General features: G+C 40.7%; 1 protein-coding gene across 3 annotated transcripts; it reads right to left on the bottom strand.

Moving 5' to 3' along the window:
* Positions 1 to 409: 409 nt before the first annotated feature.
* On the bottom strand, positions 410 to 18,178 carry LOC131701818 (protein-arginine deiminase type-2-like). 3 transcript variants are annotated; one of them, XM_059001827.1, is made up of 16 exons: positions 18,143 to 18,178; positions 10,237 to 10,405; positions 9,196 to 9,265; positions 8,324 to 8,385; positions 7,272 to 7,389; positions 6,478 to 6,603; positions 5,957 to 6,135; positions 5,631 to 5,734; positions 5,293 to 5,404; positions 5,042 to 5,149; positions 4,525 to 4,676; positions 4,198 to 4,345; positions 3,926 to 4,019; positions 3,737 to 3,813; positions 1,720 to 1,848; positions 410 to 1,406 (listed from the first exon to the last, which is right to left on the bottom strand). In XM_059001827.1, exons 2-16 carry the CDS (start codon positions 10,309 to 10,311, stop codon positions 1,173 to 1,175), a joined length of 1,788 nt encoding a protein of 595 aa, XP_058857810.1. In that variant the 5' UTR covers positions 10,312 to 10,405; positions 18,143 to 18,178; the 3' UTR covers positions 410 to 1,172. The 3 variants fall into 3 exon arrangements, with proteins under 3 accessions (XP_058857810.1, XP_058857808.1, XP_058857809.1); XM_059001825.1 differs by lacking the exon at positions 18,143 to 18,178 and adding an exon at positions 16,101 to 16,387; XM_059001826.1 differs by lacking the exon at positions 18,143 to 18,178 and adding an exon at positions 11,591 to 11,702.
* Between the last annotated feature and the right edge of the window lie 792 nt (positions 18,179 to 18,970).

Below are 18,970 nucleotides of genomic sequence, written 5' to 3'. Positions count from 1 at the left end.
TTTGAGGTCTTCTTTGTTCAGTAAGGGAGAAAAGCAGATCTGCAGGTAGCAAAATGATTTTTGTATTCATTTTGTTATTGGTGCATAAAAGGAGAAGTCTGATCCAAATGTTGCACATCTTATACCTGTCTAGGTGTGGCGGGTGTAGCAGTGAATTTAAACCACTTCTTGTTTTATTGTCACAATCCCATAGTGTATCCAGGTGTAGCAGTAAATTTAAAACATTTTGTTTTAGTAACATAGTGTACCCATTGTTAGACACGTGGAAAAACACCTACTTAGCTCCTCTTGCAACACCAGGTGTGTCCCAGCCTGCTGCCTAATGGACAATGGTGGTTTATTTTAATGAACTGGTTACTCCAAAACAACCTACATAGAACATGAAAGTAAGGACAAGGTGGAACACTCAGAATTTTTAATCAGCCAGTTTAATTGCTTTAAAAAAACCCATTGAAACTTTGACCCAAATGTTAGTTTTTTTTGTTTTTTTTTCTCTAAAATTAGACATTAGTCTTGGCTTTCAAAGCATACCAGTCCCTTAGCTAAACACCTTAAGTAATACCCGATAGAGGCACATAGTGTTCAGAACAGATTTGAGATGCATCCACTTGCAGGTCTGAGAGTTTAAAACCTTCTGTAACCTGTGCCTTTGTCCCCCATCTTAAGAGTACCAAAATTCTCCAAATATATATATAAAAAAATAAAAAAACTCCCATTAGTGGTGAGTTGGTAGATCAAGGTGATTACACATTACAACTTTTTGAAGGATTCCAGTATCTGCTTTTCTTTACCCAGGTGTAGTAAATAGTATTTATTATTATTATTATTTTTTAAACTGCAATTCCACCACTTCTTCACAACAATATCTGACAACTACAAAATGTAAACCCTTAAAAAATAAAGTTGACAAAATAGTCCTGTACTGGCTTCCCTGGGTCATCATATTTCAGTGTGTGTAGATAGCACAGCTGTGCAGTCCGATTCTGGATCAGTCCTTACAGGCAAAGTCTATCTAGACCGCTCTGTACTACACCCTGGGTAATGTATCTGGATAAAATCAAAAACCGTTGACTGATCCTTCCATGCAGAGGTATGACTGGGAGGACAAGGTAGCGGATGCTGGAGCTGCATTGGCGTCTTGGAGGAGGGCAGTGGCTCCCATCGTGCCGCCCTCACAGGGCCATGTTCCACCACTTGTAGCTGAATGGGTCCCGTTGCACATTGGAGCCGCAGTGCACCTCCCCCTCCAGCTTGTGGTAGGAGGCGAAGTCATCGATGAAGAAGAAATCGAGACCCAGGCCTCCTAGCAGGGAGCACACCTCCTTCTCCAGAGCACACACTCCGTCGATCTTTGGTCCGTACGGCTTGGGGATCCCCAGATTCTTCCCCAGCACGATCATGTTCACCTGACCGAGGCAGAGCAGTCAATCATCACAGTTAAGAACTCATCCCACTAGTGCCTGAGTGATGGTTGTCTTCATCACCATAACTGCTTGCACATCTCTAGTTTTGCAATACAGGAGCCAATCAAGACTAGCTGGTTGATCACTGCAGTGAGGTTCTACCACGCAAGCCAGTGCCTGGGCATGGGCCTTGCGTCTGGCTTTTGCTGTGTTTATCGGGCATGGGTTTGATAAGGATAGGGAAGTCAATGCTGTCTAAATAGGGGCTTTGGGTAATCTGGGGAAAGGGATACAATAGGCACCCTGCGGATCTTACCATGTCAGGGTAGTAGGCGACTGCCCGCTTGTCCCGCTTGAGGCTGAAGAGGATGGGGAGGTCGATAATGTCTTCTTCCTCCAGACCCAGCTCTTTCTTTAGGATATCCCGGTTCCAGTCAATGCAGTTCTGGGGAGAGGGGCAAACAGTTATTATCCTCTGCCTTTGTGGTGGGGGGGGGGGGGGGGGGGGGTGTACTGAAGGCATGTGTATTGTCCCCAAGTCACAGTTTTGCATGTTACACGAGAACCACTTGTTCCGTTGCTAAGGGCCTTCTTTAGCACAAGTCATAAGAACAGTTTATCTAAATGTGAAGAAACTTGCTAACGTAAGTGTCATTCAAGCACCTTACTAGGTTTACTAGTAGACAGCATGCACCGTGCTCTTTAACATGGACCCAGCATAGCTCCAGTGTGTGATATAAAGTAGCTGATAAATTTTAAGAAATGTCAGGATTAGCCCAGCCCTCGACTGCTGCAAGTGCTGCTGGGAGCTCTACATATTGCAGAGAGAATGTGGAGGAGCACCCTCACTGCAATCCTCAACAGGTGCCCGGTCTATTAAAACTATTCTAGGAAAACTGCACAGAAGAGCTTAATGTTAAAGTCAAGTGCCATTGCTAAAACAAAGACTGCACGGATTAAAGATTCGATCGAGTGCTGGAGACTGAAGAAGCCTGCTAGAATGTAGCTGCTGCGTTCTTGGGGAACCGTATCGTTTCATACCGCTGCTGCCGTTTCACTGGGAACCAAGGATCGCTTTGCTTTCTACCTGAGATTAGAGCCTTGAAAGATATAATAATTCATGTCCAAGCAGCAAGGGCCTCCCTTTCAGTAGCCATGAGCTTATACAAACAACTTGTTATTGTTACTCGGTTAATTAATCGCCTTTGGCAGTGTTCCACTTAACTGCAGACACTTCCTTACAAAAGCAGGGTGTAATGGGATGCTCCAACCTAAAACACTTCTCCGAAACAAACTGAAGCTTGTCTTCTACAAACCTCCTATCTTAGCTTAACACGTCTAGGAATGTCTGTTGCTATTCCTTACATAAACACTAACTCTTTCTTTGTTCATCTCTAGCCTTACAGCCTTACCACCCCCAGGTTTGTTCGCACCCTCTATATCATCTCAGGATGTTTCTCGTTCTCTTTGTTTTTTGTATGCTTTCCAAGTGCTGTACAGTGAAATCTTTTTGGTTTATCAACAAGATCTTTCAAATCTACTCGCTTCAGTGAATGCTTTCATGTTAAATGTTAACTAGCAGTGCAATGAAACTTGAATGACACAATTTTAGGGCGTTTACAATAGCTAATTCAGCTGGTGATAAGAGGAAATTTATTTATCAGCCTTAAAGCTGAAGTTTGGAGTAAGGTTTAGTACACTGTGCAGTGATGCCATGAAAAGTGAAAGTACTGAGTTTTACCAAGTAAAACACATCTTTAATTTGTAAAATACAATCTCAGTAGTTTACTTGCAAATACATTTTGTGGTATTGTGTATATATATATTTATTGATTGCTGGCATTTGTTAAACCGTAGTTGGGACATTTCACTCGTTCTGTAAGCTTCAGTGGGGATATCAGGTCGCTACCCTGCTTTGCATTACAGTATTATTTATTCAGCATTTTTAAATCCTGCCTCTTGTCTTTTGAATAGGGTAATACAAAAGGGACACTGAACAATATCTAAACCTCTTCCTGGCTTAGAAATGGTTAAGTGTGAAATGTAGGGAAATATTGACATTAAAACTAAGATCTTGTGCACACTCTAGCCAGTAACGCGATATAGAAATCGGGTTTAAAACAGTTGTACTATATTGTGGCCCGAATTAAAAGCAACTTCGATACAGAATCACATTTGATCACAATTTGGTACATGATCTAAACATCCAGATCTGAAAACGATATGGACCGAATGCTGCAGAACCCTTACATAAATAACTACAAATCACCAGCTCCTCTTGGTTATAAAGAATTCAACATTACAGTGAATTAGGAAGGACTCGGATTGCTTACCTGGACAAAGGCGTTCTCCTGCTGAAACTGTTTGTTTGACAGAATCTGGTCCACTGTAACCTCTTCATCTTTCAACCCTGGTGCACGGAATAAAAATGATCAGAGAATGTGCCCATCTTAGCATACTGCTCACAATGTTAACATCCCAGACTGCTAGATGCATTTCAATTGGCTGTTTACGGAACGTACCCTCAAACATTTTAGCTTTGCCGTGACCCTTCTTCTGCAGCCCTCGGAAAAACTCGTACCCCGCGTCTGGACTGGCCAGGAGCAGCCGGAAACCCTGGACAAGCACAAAGGGTTAATACGTCCCATAAGGCACAAACTGGATAGCTTGCAACAGCTAGTCAACTATTTGCCACATTTTTTTTTTTGTATGGCTCATTTTACATAAAGTCAAGTCCTGTTTTAAAGCTTGGTTTTAATGTCTCTGCCCCCAACATTAAAGACACATGCATTACCTTTCTGTTAGGTGCAGGAACAAAGGTCATGAACTCGTCCACATGACCAACGGAGAGCCAATCAGAGAAGACTGCAATGGGAGCCTGAACTTTCTGAGCCCAGAGGAAATCCTGCACAACTTTAGTCATATTCCGACCTTTAACCGTGCTGAGAGATAGGGGGAGAGAGGGAGAATCAGGATATTTTACTCCAAACTAATTTGTTTAAACAGTAGCGTGATGCCATACTTACTTCAGGAGACTGGAGATTTATTGAATTACTAAGTACAACCATATGACCAACTAAAAAACACAAATATGTGATGAAAGCACGGCCTCTATACTCACGTGGGGAAGGCACAGCCGATGATGATCCTGCCCAGCGGGTACTCCTTCCCGTTCACAGTGACTGGGGGACTCACCTCCAGGTTCCCAAAAGAGTCCAGACTGGTCACTTTTTCATTGAGAGCGACTCGAGTCACATAGCCGAAATCTGGACCCTGCAACACACAAGCAAGTTGTGGTCAGCAATAAATATCTTGCACATTCTTAACACTGACTAAGGCATTTGTCTATTTGACTTAAGGCTCCTTTTCAAGATTAAAGAAATTGGATCCCGTTGCTTAGATCAAATTTCTTACACCCCTATTCCTAGTGGCTGGGCAATTTCAAAACTTTGTCAAGTCAGATCTTAAAAGGAACCCAATGATTCAGCATGAACAACATACCCTGAGGACTCTGTGGAAAGAAGAAGTGTTGCCTACCCTGGTTTGCTGCGGTTAAAGCATTGTCTTGGGTTAACATTGTCAGCTCCATTTAAGATTTGAAAGACTTCAAAAATCACATTTCCACGCATGGTTCTTACCAGCAGCTCATTGTAGGGGAAGTCTTTCAGGTCACCATCACGAGGGGAGTCCAGCACCACAGGGAAGCACTGGTGAGGAGCTTCAACGTAACCAAACTCCAGCTCATCCTGCAGGAGGGAGGGAGGGTTACCAGCACAGCCTGTTTGATCAGAGTTTATTACGTAGCACATTGTCTATTTATACACTAATGAACGTACTAGCCAAAACCCTTGCCTACTTGACAATAGAAATGCATGCTATTGGAGATTACCTGCATCCAGCGGTCCCCACGATTCATGTACTCATGGCAAACCTTCAGCTTGCAGCCACTTTGTTTTACCAGCTCCTTCATGTCCTTCAAGAAGCTGTAGTTATCTGTGGTGCTGCAACACAAAAAAAGGCAGTTTGTAGGATTTTTGATTGGTTAATCTGGGATTCCTGTACAAAAAATAAACAAACTGATCTAAACTGGTCACTGTGAACATGCTAGCTGGTAGCCAATCACTTTTCTTGATGCAATGCAAAGCACAGTAAAAACCTGGAAACATGACATGACAATCAATACCCATAGCTAAGAATCCAAGTACACGGCATTGATGATTTTCTCACCTGCACACAAACACCTGCAATGGTCTTAAGGTGTTGGGAGTCATAATCCAGGGGGCCATGTGGAAAACCACCTTATCCGTAAAGATGGGCGTATCGGGGAACCCCTACGGAGACAAGCTGGTTTTGTTTGCTTTCTGAAGTGCAGAATGTATTGGGTTCCCTTTGTGTGTCCTGTACATGCAATCATAATGTGCCATGTTATATGACTGAAAAGGACTCTTAAGGAATCCAGGCGTTGTTCATTATGGTATTTACAATCTTAAGCACACGTCCCAGAGCCTTGAGCTCCTCCCCCAAACTGCTCTTGTAATAAACTAGATGCTGACCTTGGTTGAAGGCTCCAGCAGGCTGAGATAGATGGTCACCAGCCCCTCAAAGTTCTCGTCCAGAAACTTGCGCCCCTCCACAAAGAACTCTGTCTCTGCTGTGCCCCCCTCGTACTTCACCACGTAAGACAGGGTCTTGCGGCCCAACACCATTGGGTAGCTTTTGTTCAGCACACTTTCTGTGAAGAAAAGTGCGTATAACAGTGAGTAAGGACTGTGCAAGAAAGAAAGATCTGTTAATAGCAGTTGGCTGCTTGGGGGCACCATGTGCCAATTTAAAATATAAATCAATGAACCACAAAACCCCTGTGCTCATAGCTTCCCCTGTCACTGTGCATAAATCTACCCCTCAAAAATGCAGACCCCAGCAAATACACCACATTGGGTATTCCCTGGCTCTTACCCAGTACCTGTGTGTTTAATAAATTATCATAATAGGTGACAAATGTCTAAATACTGTACCCACAACAAACCAATCCTGTATGAAATTCCAGCCTCCTCTCAGAAAGGTGATGACTTACTGACTGTCTGAAAAACCCCAATCTTGTCTGCATCGCTCAAGGAGATGTGCAGCACCAGTTTATACCCTGGGGGCAGTTGGCCTGGGCCGTTAGTCCGCAGCACCATGCGGGACATGTCCTTCAGATCTGTCCCAAAACAGAGAGAGAAACGCAGAGTGAAACAATGTGCTCCAGACCAAGGCTGGAACTAAAAGCAAACTTGGCAGCTCCAGCTCTAGACCCATTCATAATTCAAAGCATAAGAAGGACTTCTGGAACAGATGCTTTATTGATTTACCAAGTGCTGAGGCAGTTGGTATAGAAAAGCAGAGAGCAAGAATATGGAATATATGCAGTGCCTAATATCATTAACAAAAACTTCTATCTCAGCACATAACTCCAGTCCTGTATAAATTGCATTGGCTCCCTGTGAAATACAGAGTTGATTTTAAGGTACTGCTACTTACATACAAGGCATCAAATGAGCTAGCTCCAGGTTACCTTAAGGACTTACTGCGGGAGTATACTCTAACATGCAATTTAAGATCTGCTGATGCAGGACTTATCATCTTACCTAAAACCAGGCTACGCACTATGGGTGATAGAGACTCTGTGACTGTGGATATTTTTTTGAGATTCTTGAAAAAGAGCTTACAAATAAAATGTATTATTAATATTATTCACTAGAGGGAGACTGATAAGAGAGTTGTTGGTGCTGTGTCTGCAAACTGATTCAGAGAGACCCTGGAACGAATGAGGAACACATTCTGTAATATCTAGACTTTGCAACTCTTTCAGTCACCGTGGTACCATACCTGACAGCCTGCTGAGCGAGTCAACGTCACAGTCTCGCTTAGTGCCCACCAGTGACTCCATGTCACAGTTGACGAGAACGATAGCCCCATGCCCACTGGGACCCCACTTCCACGACCCCTGAAAACAAACAAGACACACCACACCCTGTCTGCTATAAGAATACAACACAACAGTCGATCCTGCTTAATAAAAGTGTGAAGCGCCCATATAAAAGTGTTCTGTGCTGACATGTGGCCTTACACAATGAATCATTACCACTCCAACAACTACATTTCTAAAAGGACAGTTCTGCAATGGGTTTAATATGAAGAATTAGAAACCGTTCCGGTACTATTTTCTACACCACTGCTGCCCATAGTCAAGCTGGAACATGTGTAATAGACAAGCTAGGTCACATGACTCACATCTCCCACACAACTGTCTGATTCAGTCAGTAGTCCTCTGGATTGAATGAAAAGAGCATTAGGAACTTCTAATACAAACTTGTTTAAGAAGGCCAAAAATGCTGACAAAGACAACAGCAACAACAGCGCAGCGACTACCACTGAAGACACAAACGAAGCTGGAAAAAGATACTTGTGGAAACTTGTAGAAATTAGACAAATGCATTACCTATTACTGTATATGTGTTACTAGAACTTCAGTATACAAATAAAATGAGAATCGTATAATAATTCTTGTTTAAGAATATCTGTATTTTAATGGTGTTCCGGTAGCTTCTGATTTCGGACACCACTGATTAAGTGACGATTAATTGAAAAATTAAAGAACTGATTAATTGGCGCATTCTGGTGATAGGTTCAGGGTACTGATCATAATCTGCACCATAGCAAAAACAACTTTGTTTCTAACAATAACCCTTAAACAACTACCACTGTAAATGTTTTACACACTTAAAAATCAAGAAATGTTGAACGATTTACAATACGTGGTTCTAACAAAAAAGGACCCAAAACGCACACATCAGAGATGTATTTTGCTGCCGGGTTTATCATCCTCCTGATTCATTTTATTAGAGACCTCTGTTGTCAAAAAAGAAAGAAACGTGTACCTTGTGCAAGTTGTTCTTTTCAACCACACCATCACGGTCTGCATCAACATCCAGGGAGAGTTCTGTGCAAGGAAAAAAAAAGCCACTTATTACTTATTTACATACATATTAAAATTGGCACAGGCTTGGGACTGAAAATGCCAAGCCTGTATATGAAAGCCAATGCAGTGCCTCTCCTTCAAATTAGTGTGTTGGGTTAAAAAAATCCATCTGATTACAGCCACTCCAATGCTCCCCTGCTTCTGTTTTTTATCACATCCTAACAGGGTATGTACAGTATTGAATCTCAACGCTCTTGAAAAGCAGTTTGTTCATCTTACCTGGTTAAGTATTTCAATAAAAGATCATGTTCTGCATGTATGCACTATACTGCATTTCCTACTCTTAGGGGACAATACTTGTTTAAAGCATACTGTAGGCCCTTCTCAAAACCGAAAAATGAGTTGCTACAAGCTTACAAAAAGCAGAAGGAATTTTGGCTAATTAACTATGCAGTAGTAAGCTTCTTTTGCTTCTTACATTTGCCAGAAGGCAAATTATTTGATTTGTTCATACCTGTTCTTTGAGCGTAGCGTCGTTTTTAAAGAGACAGGGTGTTAAATAAGGCTAGAATGTACTGTTGTGTGATTCCTCTCTTGCCTGCTTACCGTTCTGGCTATCACTATTACATACTGAATCCAAACAGGCACAATATATGTGGTGTGAGGTGAACTACTTTGCAAACCAACGACCCCTCTGATCACCAAGTTAGTGACTTTTTGTAAAGCATTTTGGACAGGGAGGAAGCTGGCTTCCACTGAACAGCAAAGCCTGATCCGTACTAGCCAGTAGGCTTTCAAACTACTCCCTATCACTCCTGCGTCCCAACTTACCCACTGAAGTGAGATGAAGGATGGCTTTCCCTAGCTCTTTCAGGTTGTCTCCAAAATACGAAACAGCAACCTGCAAGAGAAGAACAAACGTTTGGACATGCTCTGCAGACACAATTGCATTATGTCTCAGTAGCCTGTTCAACAGTTTACAGAACTGAAAAAGGCATTATTATTATTATTATTATTTATTTCTTAGCAGATGCCCTTATCCAGGGCGACTTACAATTGTTACAAGATAGCACATTATTTTTACATACAATTACATTATTTTATTTTTACATACAGTTACCCATTTATACAGTTGGGTTTTTACTGGAGCAATCTAGGTAAAGTACCTTGCTCAAGGGTACAGCAGCAGTGTCCCCCACCTGGGACTGAACCAACAACCCTCTGGTCAAGAGTCCAGAGCCCTAACCACTACTCCACACTGCTGCCCATTAACGCAAAATCAAGATTACATTCTGTAAATTCTTGCATCATATACTTTTGCTAATGAAAGTACGAACAACAAGCTAAAACAGGTTCATGGGCTAAATGTCATTTTATTTATAAAACAAGATAAGCAGTTTTTTTTTTTTTTTTAATCCAGCGTTTTCAGCAGCGTAATTAAATGTCACATTTAGATGTAAAATCTTACTTTGACACAGTCTAACTTGTGTCATTGCGAGCACAGAGGGAGTTAGCTGCTTGTGTGTTTGTATGGCGATTGCAGAAAGCCCTAGCCTAGACAGCTTGGTAGTCGTGCTACTTTTCCAGTCAAGTTTACAATGGGTGCCAAGAATACAAATCTAATTACACATGGGCGTTTAAAAAATAATTATAAATGTACCATCCTCAGGGCATATTGAAAAGTAAATAGCATCTCTGTCAGACATCTCTGTTTTTTTTTTAATAATAGCTATGTAAAAAAAAAACGGATCCATGCTTTTAAAGTGACACATACTATGTGTCATTAACGGTTAAAATGTGGCCATAAAACTTGGATGATACTAATAATAAAAAGATCACTAGGGTTTGCTGACCAGCCTGGCTAATCTTTACCTTGTTGTCACTGGCCTCCTTACTAGGAGCCATCATTGTAATGGATAGAGACAATGACTTCTCCAATGGCAGCATGTTATTGGATGTGCTGGAGACCTTGGGTGAAATCTGGTACTGTACAGCATTGGTGCACTTGACTTGGAAGAACTGGCTACCAGATGGGGCGCATCTGAAAAAGAAAAAAGAATGGAGAAATAATTAGCGTTGCTTTGTAGGAACTAATAACCATTCCCCTGACAATGTAATTAACCCTGAGGTCTGTACTGAATCTGGGGATCAGCTGATCCCAGTCTTTGTTCCCTGTATTTTTCCATTGCAGTTGATACCAAGATAGTATACAGCTGGGGATGACAGTAACGTACTAATGATTTTAAAGATACAGCTAAAGTTTTTGTTCTGTAACAATCTCTTTATGTTATAATAGTATGAGTTCTGACTTGTATATAGTTTTTGTTATTGCATTTTATTAGAAAATACAAATGATTGATTAAAACCCTAATACAGCGCCAAGGACTAAATTCTCAAGTTCACTGGAATTGACCACTCTAGTGGTCTAGTTTTAAAACAACACAATGCACAAAAATAGAAGACTATAGAAAACAGACACCAATCTCTTGTATTGCTTGGGATTGTGGAGCACTGCAAGTGAAAGCCCAGAGGTATAATCAAGTAGTTAAATGCTGTTGGACCGGGAATGATTCTATTTAACAAAGAAGAACATATTCGGCATAAAGACAGAGTTGCCCATCCCTGTAAAGTAATACAGCAAATTCAGCACTACTGAGTTATGGTTATGGATGGAAAACAATAAAATGTCGTTGGTGTCGCAGTGTAGATTTTTTGTTTCAATCCTTTGTTCTGTTTTTGCCTCAGTGTCTATTGTGTTGAGAGCCCATGGGTAGGAAAGCATGGTCTTGGCTCCAACAGTACATGTTTATCCGGTTTAGTCTCGGAGCGCTGCATTTGTCCTTCTATCCTCCTATTCAAGCTCTCATTCTTCTGAAAGGGAAACCCTTTCCCTGCCTCTTCCCATCAGCCTTGCTTTATTTATTTAGCGCTTTTTATACAAAAAGTAATCGCAAAGCATTGTACAGTTCATAGCAGAAAAAAACAATATATTTGTATAGCATGTCACACATACAACTGCCACAGTCAGACCATTTAAATAACATTACACACATAATAATACAAAAGCAGCAAATTTAAAGTTACATTAAAACCCACTAAGATAAGAAAGCCATTTTATAAAAGTGTGTTTTTAGTCTTGACTTGAAAACTGTAACAGTCCCAGCTTCCCTGACAAATGAAGGCAGAGCATTCCATAATTGAAGGGCTCTACAAGAAAAAGCCCTACCTCCTGTGTTGCTTTTGTTGACCCTAGGAATAACCATCAGCCCCGCTTCCTGTGATCTCAGAGTGCGGTTTGGAAGATACAGGGTCAGTAACTCCTGCAAATAAACTAGGTGCTAATCCATTCAGGGCCTTGTAAATTAACAGCAAAATCAATTCTATACTGCACAGTGAGCCAGTGTAATGAGGCCAAAACAGGGGTAATATATTCACTTTTCCTGGTATTAGTCAGAATTCTAGCTGAGGTATTCTGAACAAGATACCACACGTTTTGGGACACCAGAAAAAAAGTGCATTACAATAATCAATTCCAGATGAAACAAAGGCACGCATAGTCTCTCAGCATCAGATACAGAAGTACATCGGTCTAAGTTTGAATATATTTCTCAAATGGTAACAAAATTCTTCAGTATCTTCCCTAATATGAGTCTCAAATGAGAGATCAGGATCAAAGATGACCCCCAAACTCTTAATTACTTAGTTTAAGTTTTGATGAGAGACTGCAAGGGTTGAGCTCATGTAATCCCACATTTCCTTTTAGTTGGTTCTGCGAGCCAACTAGCATAACCTCTGTTTTATCTTAATTCAACATTAGAAAATTCTTTAAGAAGATGACGTGTACACTCCGCTCACATAGACACCACTTAGACAAGATTGCAAGACAGCCAACCACCACACAACCCCCAGCCTAATAATAGCTTCCTCAAGATAACATTTTGCAAAGTTAGCATCAGTCACTATGACAAAAAGAAACCTGTCTGTGGGTAAGAAAGATCACAGTATGATTTCTAGAGCTGGTACGGTTTAATTCAGCTTACAGAATGCATTAGATCATTTTACACTCTATAATATACAATACTCCCAATATTTACGTGATGCAGTCAGCTGGTAGTTCTTTGTATCAGATTGCAATGAAGTCACATTAAGATTTGCCGTACTGTTTAATCATTTTTACACATCAGTCTAGTACTTGCAAATTTTAATACAGAAGACTACATTATAAAATGAATTCGGGGGCTCTTACATACAATATGGTATGTTTCCTTATAATAGAGCTCTTCTGCTTTGTTATGTTTTCTTATAATGAAACACTAAGGATTTGTTGTGCGATCAGCAACTCAATTCCAAATCCAACAAAACTGAACTGTTAAGAAGTTACAGGACAGTAATTGATTCACATTGCATGACTGGTGTGTGGATAATGGAGCACAATAAGGCACTGTGTGCCAGGCAGTGATCAGAGACAAGCCAGGGAGGCAAGGAGGGAAGACCCATGTGACACACAAACACAGTTCCATTTAAATCTATTTAAAAATAGTACATACTTTGATACAGTTTTAATGCACCATATGGCTGGTATGCATACGGCAAAGTGCAACTATATGGATGGGGAGCTCATATAAAACTCTCTTCTAGTCTTTATATGGGGACATATGGAAGAAGCAAAAGGCATGATGGCCTCATATGAGGATGCCATTTTTCCCTACATAAATCATTAAAGGGTTTTAGAAAGACTCCAGAAAATTGCTTAAATATAAGACAGAACAAGAGAATGAAAAGCTGTTAGTTATGCAATACTGGGGTCAGACAAAAGGGGAAAATGAAGCACAAATCACAAAACGTTTTTGTTTGTATTACAAGATAACCCCCTGTTGTAATATTACACCATCTGTGATGTTACTGTAATTAAAATGGGTCAGCAAGTTTTCATCACAGTGATGCTTCTATTAGGAACCGCCTGTACTGTCAGCTCTCTCACTGTATTACTGTAATGTACCACAATAAATAGCGAATGCCTTCTATATGCAGCATCAAGATAATCATTTCTTTTTTTGCAAATGGAAACTAGATAGTAATGTAAAGCTAAGATTTGAACTGTTTTGTAGTGTACTGACTTATTTCAACAGATTTTCTACTTGTGTTCTGTACACACACCAAGATGAAACCTCCTTATTTAACTAGCAGGTACAACAGCACGTTTCTTTGTTTAGTACATACTGAATGCTGAACATGTTGAGTCTGTTCCTTAATCATTTGGATCACATCATTGTGTACATTATTTGCATTATTTTATACTGTATAAATGAGCTTGTATGAGATGTGTATAAGGACAGCAAACCCATGTCACTTCAAAGCGGATCCAGCTACAATAAGTTTGAGAACAGCGACTGTAAAGTATTGAAAGAGATTCAAGGTGGAACATGCCCAGACAACCTCCATGCATATGCGCCCCATGGGGTAACCTTTTACTCAATATGTATATAAAGACTGTTCTTAAACAAGAGGTTCTTAAGCTGTGTAAATAACATACCTGTCATTTCTTTTCATTGTTAACATCCTGACAACTTTTTACACTTATAACTCTAAAGTCTGTTTCAAAATGTCTGCTCTAGTGTAAGGATTATTGCCCATATTGTCAAAGAGGTAACACAGCAGTAATGATACATGATGTGGTACAGAACAGAAAAGCCAGAGCACGTTTTTAGATTATTTTTTACTTACTCTTTAACAATGTTCATTTTCTGCTCGATGAAAATGAAAAATTACACCAAGCCAGACAGCTGACCCAATACTTTTTTGAGTAATTGAAAGCCGTGCAAACTTGGATTTGTCTCCAGTCATCCGCACTGGTGAGTGCCATATTGAGCGAGAGTGCCTTCTGAATAAGCCTGAATCATATTGACAATGTAAACGATGCCTATGGAGGAATTTCACAACAGAAAGAGGTGGCAGGTGTATTCTGTTACCTGATGAATGCAGTGCTGTTTTGTGAGGTCATTTTGTTCTCACGAACAGTGGTAGGAAGAGACAGGCTTTAATTAGTAGCTATTGTGTGGCTCAGCAAAGCCTTCTCCTTTGTCGCCAGCCTTAATTGCAGAGTACAGTAAGGGACTACCACATCAAAAGACTAGGGTTCACTTTAAAATGTTTAGAGACAGGGTGGGGATATATTTAAAGAAACCAAGGCCAACTAACACAGCAACAAAAGCCCTTCAGGAACTGAAATAGAACCATGGAGGCATATGCTAACATGGTTTACAGTTCATGGGGCTTATTGGCATTTACATTCTGAAAATCCACAGTAAAAGTACTGCAATTTTATTACAGATCCAGGGTTAGATAGAATTAAACCTCTCGCACAGACATCCCATGGATTGTAATGAGAGTGTTAGTTCAGCTTAATGAGCCAATTAGATTGGTGCTTGTCACTGTAAACAACACACAGACACAAAGATGGCAGCGATGGCCTTGTTAATGCTTTCTGATAAAGCGGACTGCTCAGAGGCTACACTATGCATGTAGTTAACACAGGCACCAAGGAATTAGATTGCAGTGTAATAGCGAACATGATTGTCGAATACAAATGTGTGGTCTACCTTTCATCTTGCCACCTCATTATTAATTGATTTATATTAAACATAATACATCACGGGCAGCATAAGGGCAGGAGTGCAAGCGAGATCCTGCATCTCATTCGTGTTTGAAGTTCAAGCAGAAACAAAGGTAATTTCACGGGTATTGCAAACACAGTAAACCAGGCTAAACTAGAATTTCAACTTCAGATGTACTTGCTCAAGCCCTTAGCTTAGCTCCAACTGCTGGACTTGGCAGCCGGTAGGTATTTCCTCACTTGTGTTCCTGTTTCATATTTGAAGATGCGTTTTTACGCCCAGTGGGCACATTCATTCTAAGTCTCGCCACTCAGCGAGCAAAAAACGCTCTTTTGTTCTATGGCTATCAGTTTAAAAGTAGATTTCTATTTTTTTGTTTGTTTTTGTATAATCTTCTCAGGCATTAATTTAACACCACCATGTATGTTTTCTAGCTTCTTTCGGGAATTGTGTCATGTGATATGAAGCGCCCAACCACCATGATTTTAACGTCGTGTTATGTCTCAATAGATGCGGCAGCTGACGACATTCTCAGCGAGAAGACCGCAATTAGCAACCATAAACGTCTTACAGCCATCAAAGAGAAGCTAGACACATGACACAATATTTAGCTGCAGGGTATTTGAAATGTTGGGATTTGTTTTTTTTACAATCAAATCATTCTTTACCTAAGGAGTGTTCTATCATGTCATTTCCTGAAATTACAATAAACTGGTTCTTATACGCTTCGTCTTAGCCAGCCACATATCTCAAAACTGATGAACCGAATGCGTATGTGTTTGCTATGTGTCACATTTGTTTTCCATTAAACAAGAACGACAACTATTGATTGCATTGTGTTGTAGTACTGTGAACTATATGGGTGGAAATTAGACTCCCGTTGCATGGCATGAATGGCTCATACAGTCCCTGAACCATCTAGTACTAGCAGTACATAAGGCTTCCTATGCATGCAAGTTATTAGAGTCACTCAGAACATAAGTTTAGCAATCAGACACGAAACCCTTATAAGCCATGTTATGCATTATACAAATACCGAAACTACATTAAAATGCTACGCTATACTGTTAAATAATAAAAAAAAAATGTTATGGCTACTGTAATATCATGCATCGACTATACCTGTACAACTTCACGTTCAGCTGCGTCCCCAACACATGCAAGACATGAGTCGCCTTTCCACATTCCAAACGCACCGTCCGTTGCTGGAACATGTTGCAAGTTATTTTGTATTGAAATAACAGTTTACTTTCACACAGCGGTTTTGTATAGAAACTCCAACGCTTCGCTTCCTTCCTTCCTTCCTTATCTCACCAAGCGAATGCTTCTGTCACCAGATCAAGCAACTCAGGTAATATAAGCCCAGAAAACACTACTACCCTTCCCGCTGATTGGGCAGCAACGACAACTAATTTATATCCGCGTCCGTCACTCAGGGTGGGCACACGTCACTACAGCTGCTCCAAAGTCATAAGTAAACAAGTCGTAATGTAACGCAGTTGTACTTTGTAAATTATTCAGTAAACATAACCCATACAACGGTACCTCCTTTGTTGTTCAATGTATAAAGGCATTCAGCAAAAATGTATTACGCATATTATACTGCTGAATGGAACCGCTATAAAAACGGGTAACAATGTAAGATATGCAGAATTGCTGAGGAGAGACTACCTCTAAGTTGACGGTTTACGGGTACATTAAACCAGCGCTAAACTAGAATTTCAACTACAGATGTCCTTGCTCAAGCCCCTTAGCTTAGCTCTAACTGCTGGACTTGGCAGACGGTATATATTTCCTCTCTTGTGTTCCTGTTTGATAGAAGATGCTTTTTCACTCTGGTTGCACCCAGTGGGCACATTCATTCTACTGCGCCGTTCTACACAAAATTGGAAAACTTCTAGCAAAAGTGCGGAAATAGAATAAGCAACCTTTAAACTAGTGGGAAAATATGTGAAAACAATGCTGTTACATGAAGTAAAGCTATATTGTAAATTCACATTGGTTTTGCCTAAACACTCTTTGACAATAACGTTTTGTTTAAATTTAAGTATTGATCTTATTTACAAAAATGTTATGAATTATTTAACTACTGAACTTCATGAACAAAAAATTAAAATGACCGAAAGCAGAACAAAAATATCAATTAACTATTTACATATAAGGCAGCAGTCTCACGGACAGTATTGTGTGATAGCAAACTTTTTCTGCTATTCTTAAAACAAATCTACAAATAATCGCTGGTTTTCATGTAACTTTCCCTCTATCTCTCTTACATTTCAACATAAGCCTTGTGAATGGCCAAAATGCTTTTCTTTTATCTTCTTCACAGCACCGGGAAACATTTCTTTCTATTCCGGTAGGCTAGTGAGATAAAGTGACACTTATGTTCCTAACGGCAGTATTCAGTTGCTTTTGGGTGTTATATTCTCAACATGTGTGTATCAACATTGTCGTTTTAAAACCGTCCCACGGAGTTCTTTGTTTGTTTACCGACATTTTTTCCGTTTGGTTACACATTCTCGCACACACCCCACTGGCTCTGGGCAGCTACCATGCCGTGCCAGTATCAGGTATAAAAAGATGCTGGCACGGCATGGTGCTGACACGCCAGGGCACGGTATGGGTTTTTACAACAATCATGGAAACAATGTGGCACGCTTTCATAACAGTGACAGAACAATACCAGCACGGTGCTGCCGGTTCGTGGAAACGAGGTATAACTAAAAACAGCGAGTAGAAAACGCGCTTTCTTAATATGACTATCAGTTTAAAAATATATTTCTAGTTTGACTTCTGTATAATCTTCTCAGACTTTAACACTACCACGTATGTTTTCTAGGTGTTATTAAAAGCCCTGCCTTAGTCCTTAAGAGCTCAACAAAGCAATTTAAATGCAATACACAGGAAAACAGGTGCACCGAATACGTAAGTTTAAACTAATAAAAAACAAAACAATTTACCTTCCCTCCCCAACCAACTGCATCCCTGGGTGTACATAATTACTGACCATTCAAGCAGGTGTGCATCATCATCATACGAGTTAGAGACAATGTCATTGGCGTCAAATTCTAAAAGGATGGCAACACCCTTCTGAATGAACATACACCTGTTGATCTAAGAACAGGGATGATGTTATTTTCATGTTTATCACAATCTGTCTTTACCTGGCTTTGACATTCTTTCAGTCTAATCATGTGAGACTGTGACCCTAAAACAGTACCCCCAACTCTACATTGATATAGACAGAGCCTAGTTTGGGCTAAATCTGTCCCTGCCAGCAATCACAGGTGTGGCCATTACCCAATTAGGTAACTGATGCTAATTAGTGAGTGGCCACTTGTATAAAAAAGGAAGCAAAAAGCCTTTATTTGGAAGAGGAGCTGGAGCTGGAGCCGGAGCCGGAGCCGGAGCCGGAGCCGGAGCCGGAGCCGGAGCCGGAGCCGGAGCCGGAGCCGGAGCCGGAGCCGGAGCCGGAGCCGGGGCCGGGGCCGGGGCCGGGGCCGGGGCCGGGGCCGGGGCCGGGGCCGGGGCCGGGGCCGGGGCCGGGGCCGGGGCCGGAGCTGTGGCCAACGCCGGAGCTGTGGCTAACGCCTAGCCTACAAGTGATTTATTGTTTTGTTTGAACATTTTATTTTGGCCCTCATGCCATGTTTATTTTGTTCCTGTTTTTGATTTAACCTGGTGAAGTAAATATTCGTGAATGAGTTATAATGTGTACAAGAACAGGTTTGAATAAATGTCAGTAATACACTGTCAGTAAATTACACTGTGGTATGTGTACTATGCACTGTATGTGGAATGTCTTTCTCAGAGGCTAGCCTGGAGTGAGCCAGGACTGTGATCAAGTCTCAGCCGGTGATATAGAAAAAGAGGGGTTTGTTTGTTTTACAAACGTTTATTGTGAAGTTTTTGTAAATTTAGTTTTTGCACTAGAATGTTTCTCTAATTGCATGACTAAGTGGTTGTTTTTGTTTAATACTAGAAACTTGAGA

This window comes from Acipenser ruthenus, chromosome 27 (assembly GCF_902713425.1).
Source record: "Acipenser ruthenus chromosome 27, fAciRut3.2 maternal haplotype, whole genome shotgun sequence".
Lineage (NCBI taxonomy): Eukaryota > Metazoa > Chordata > Actinopteri > Acipenseriformes > Acipenseridae > Acipenser > Acipenser ruthenus.
The sequence above is the reverse complement of the archived record's forward strand: the minus strand, read 5'-3'. Positions and strand labels throughout refer to the sequence as shown.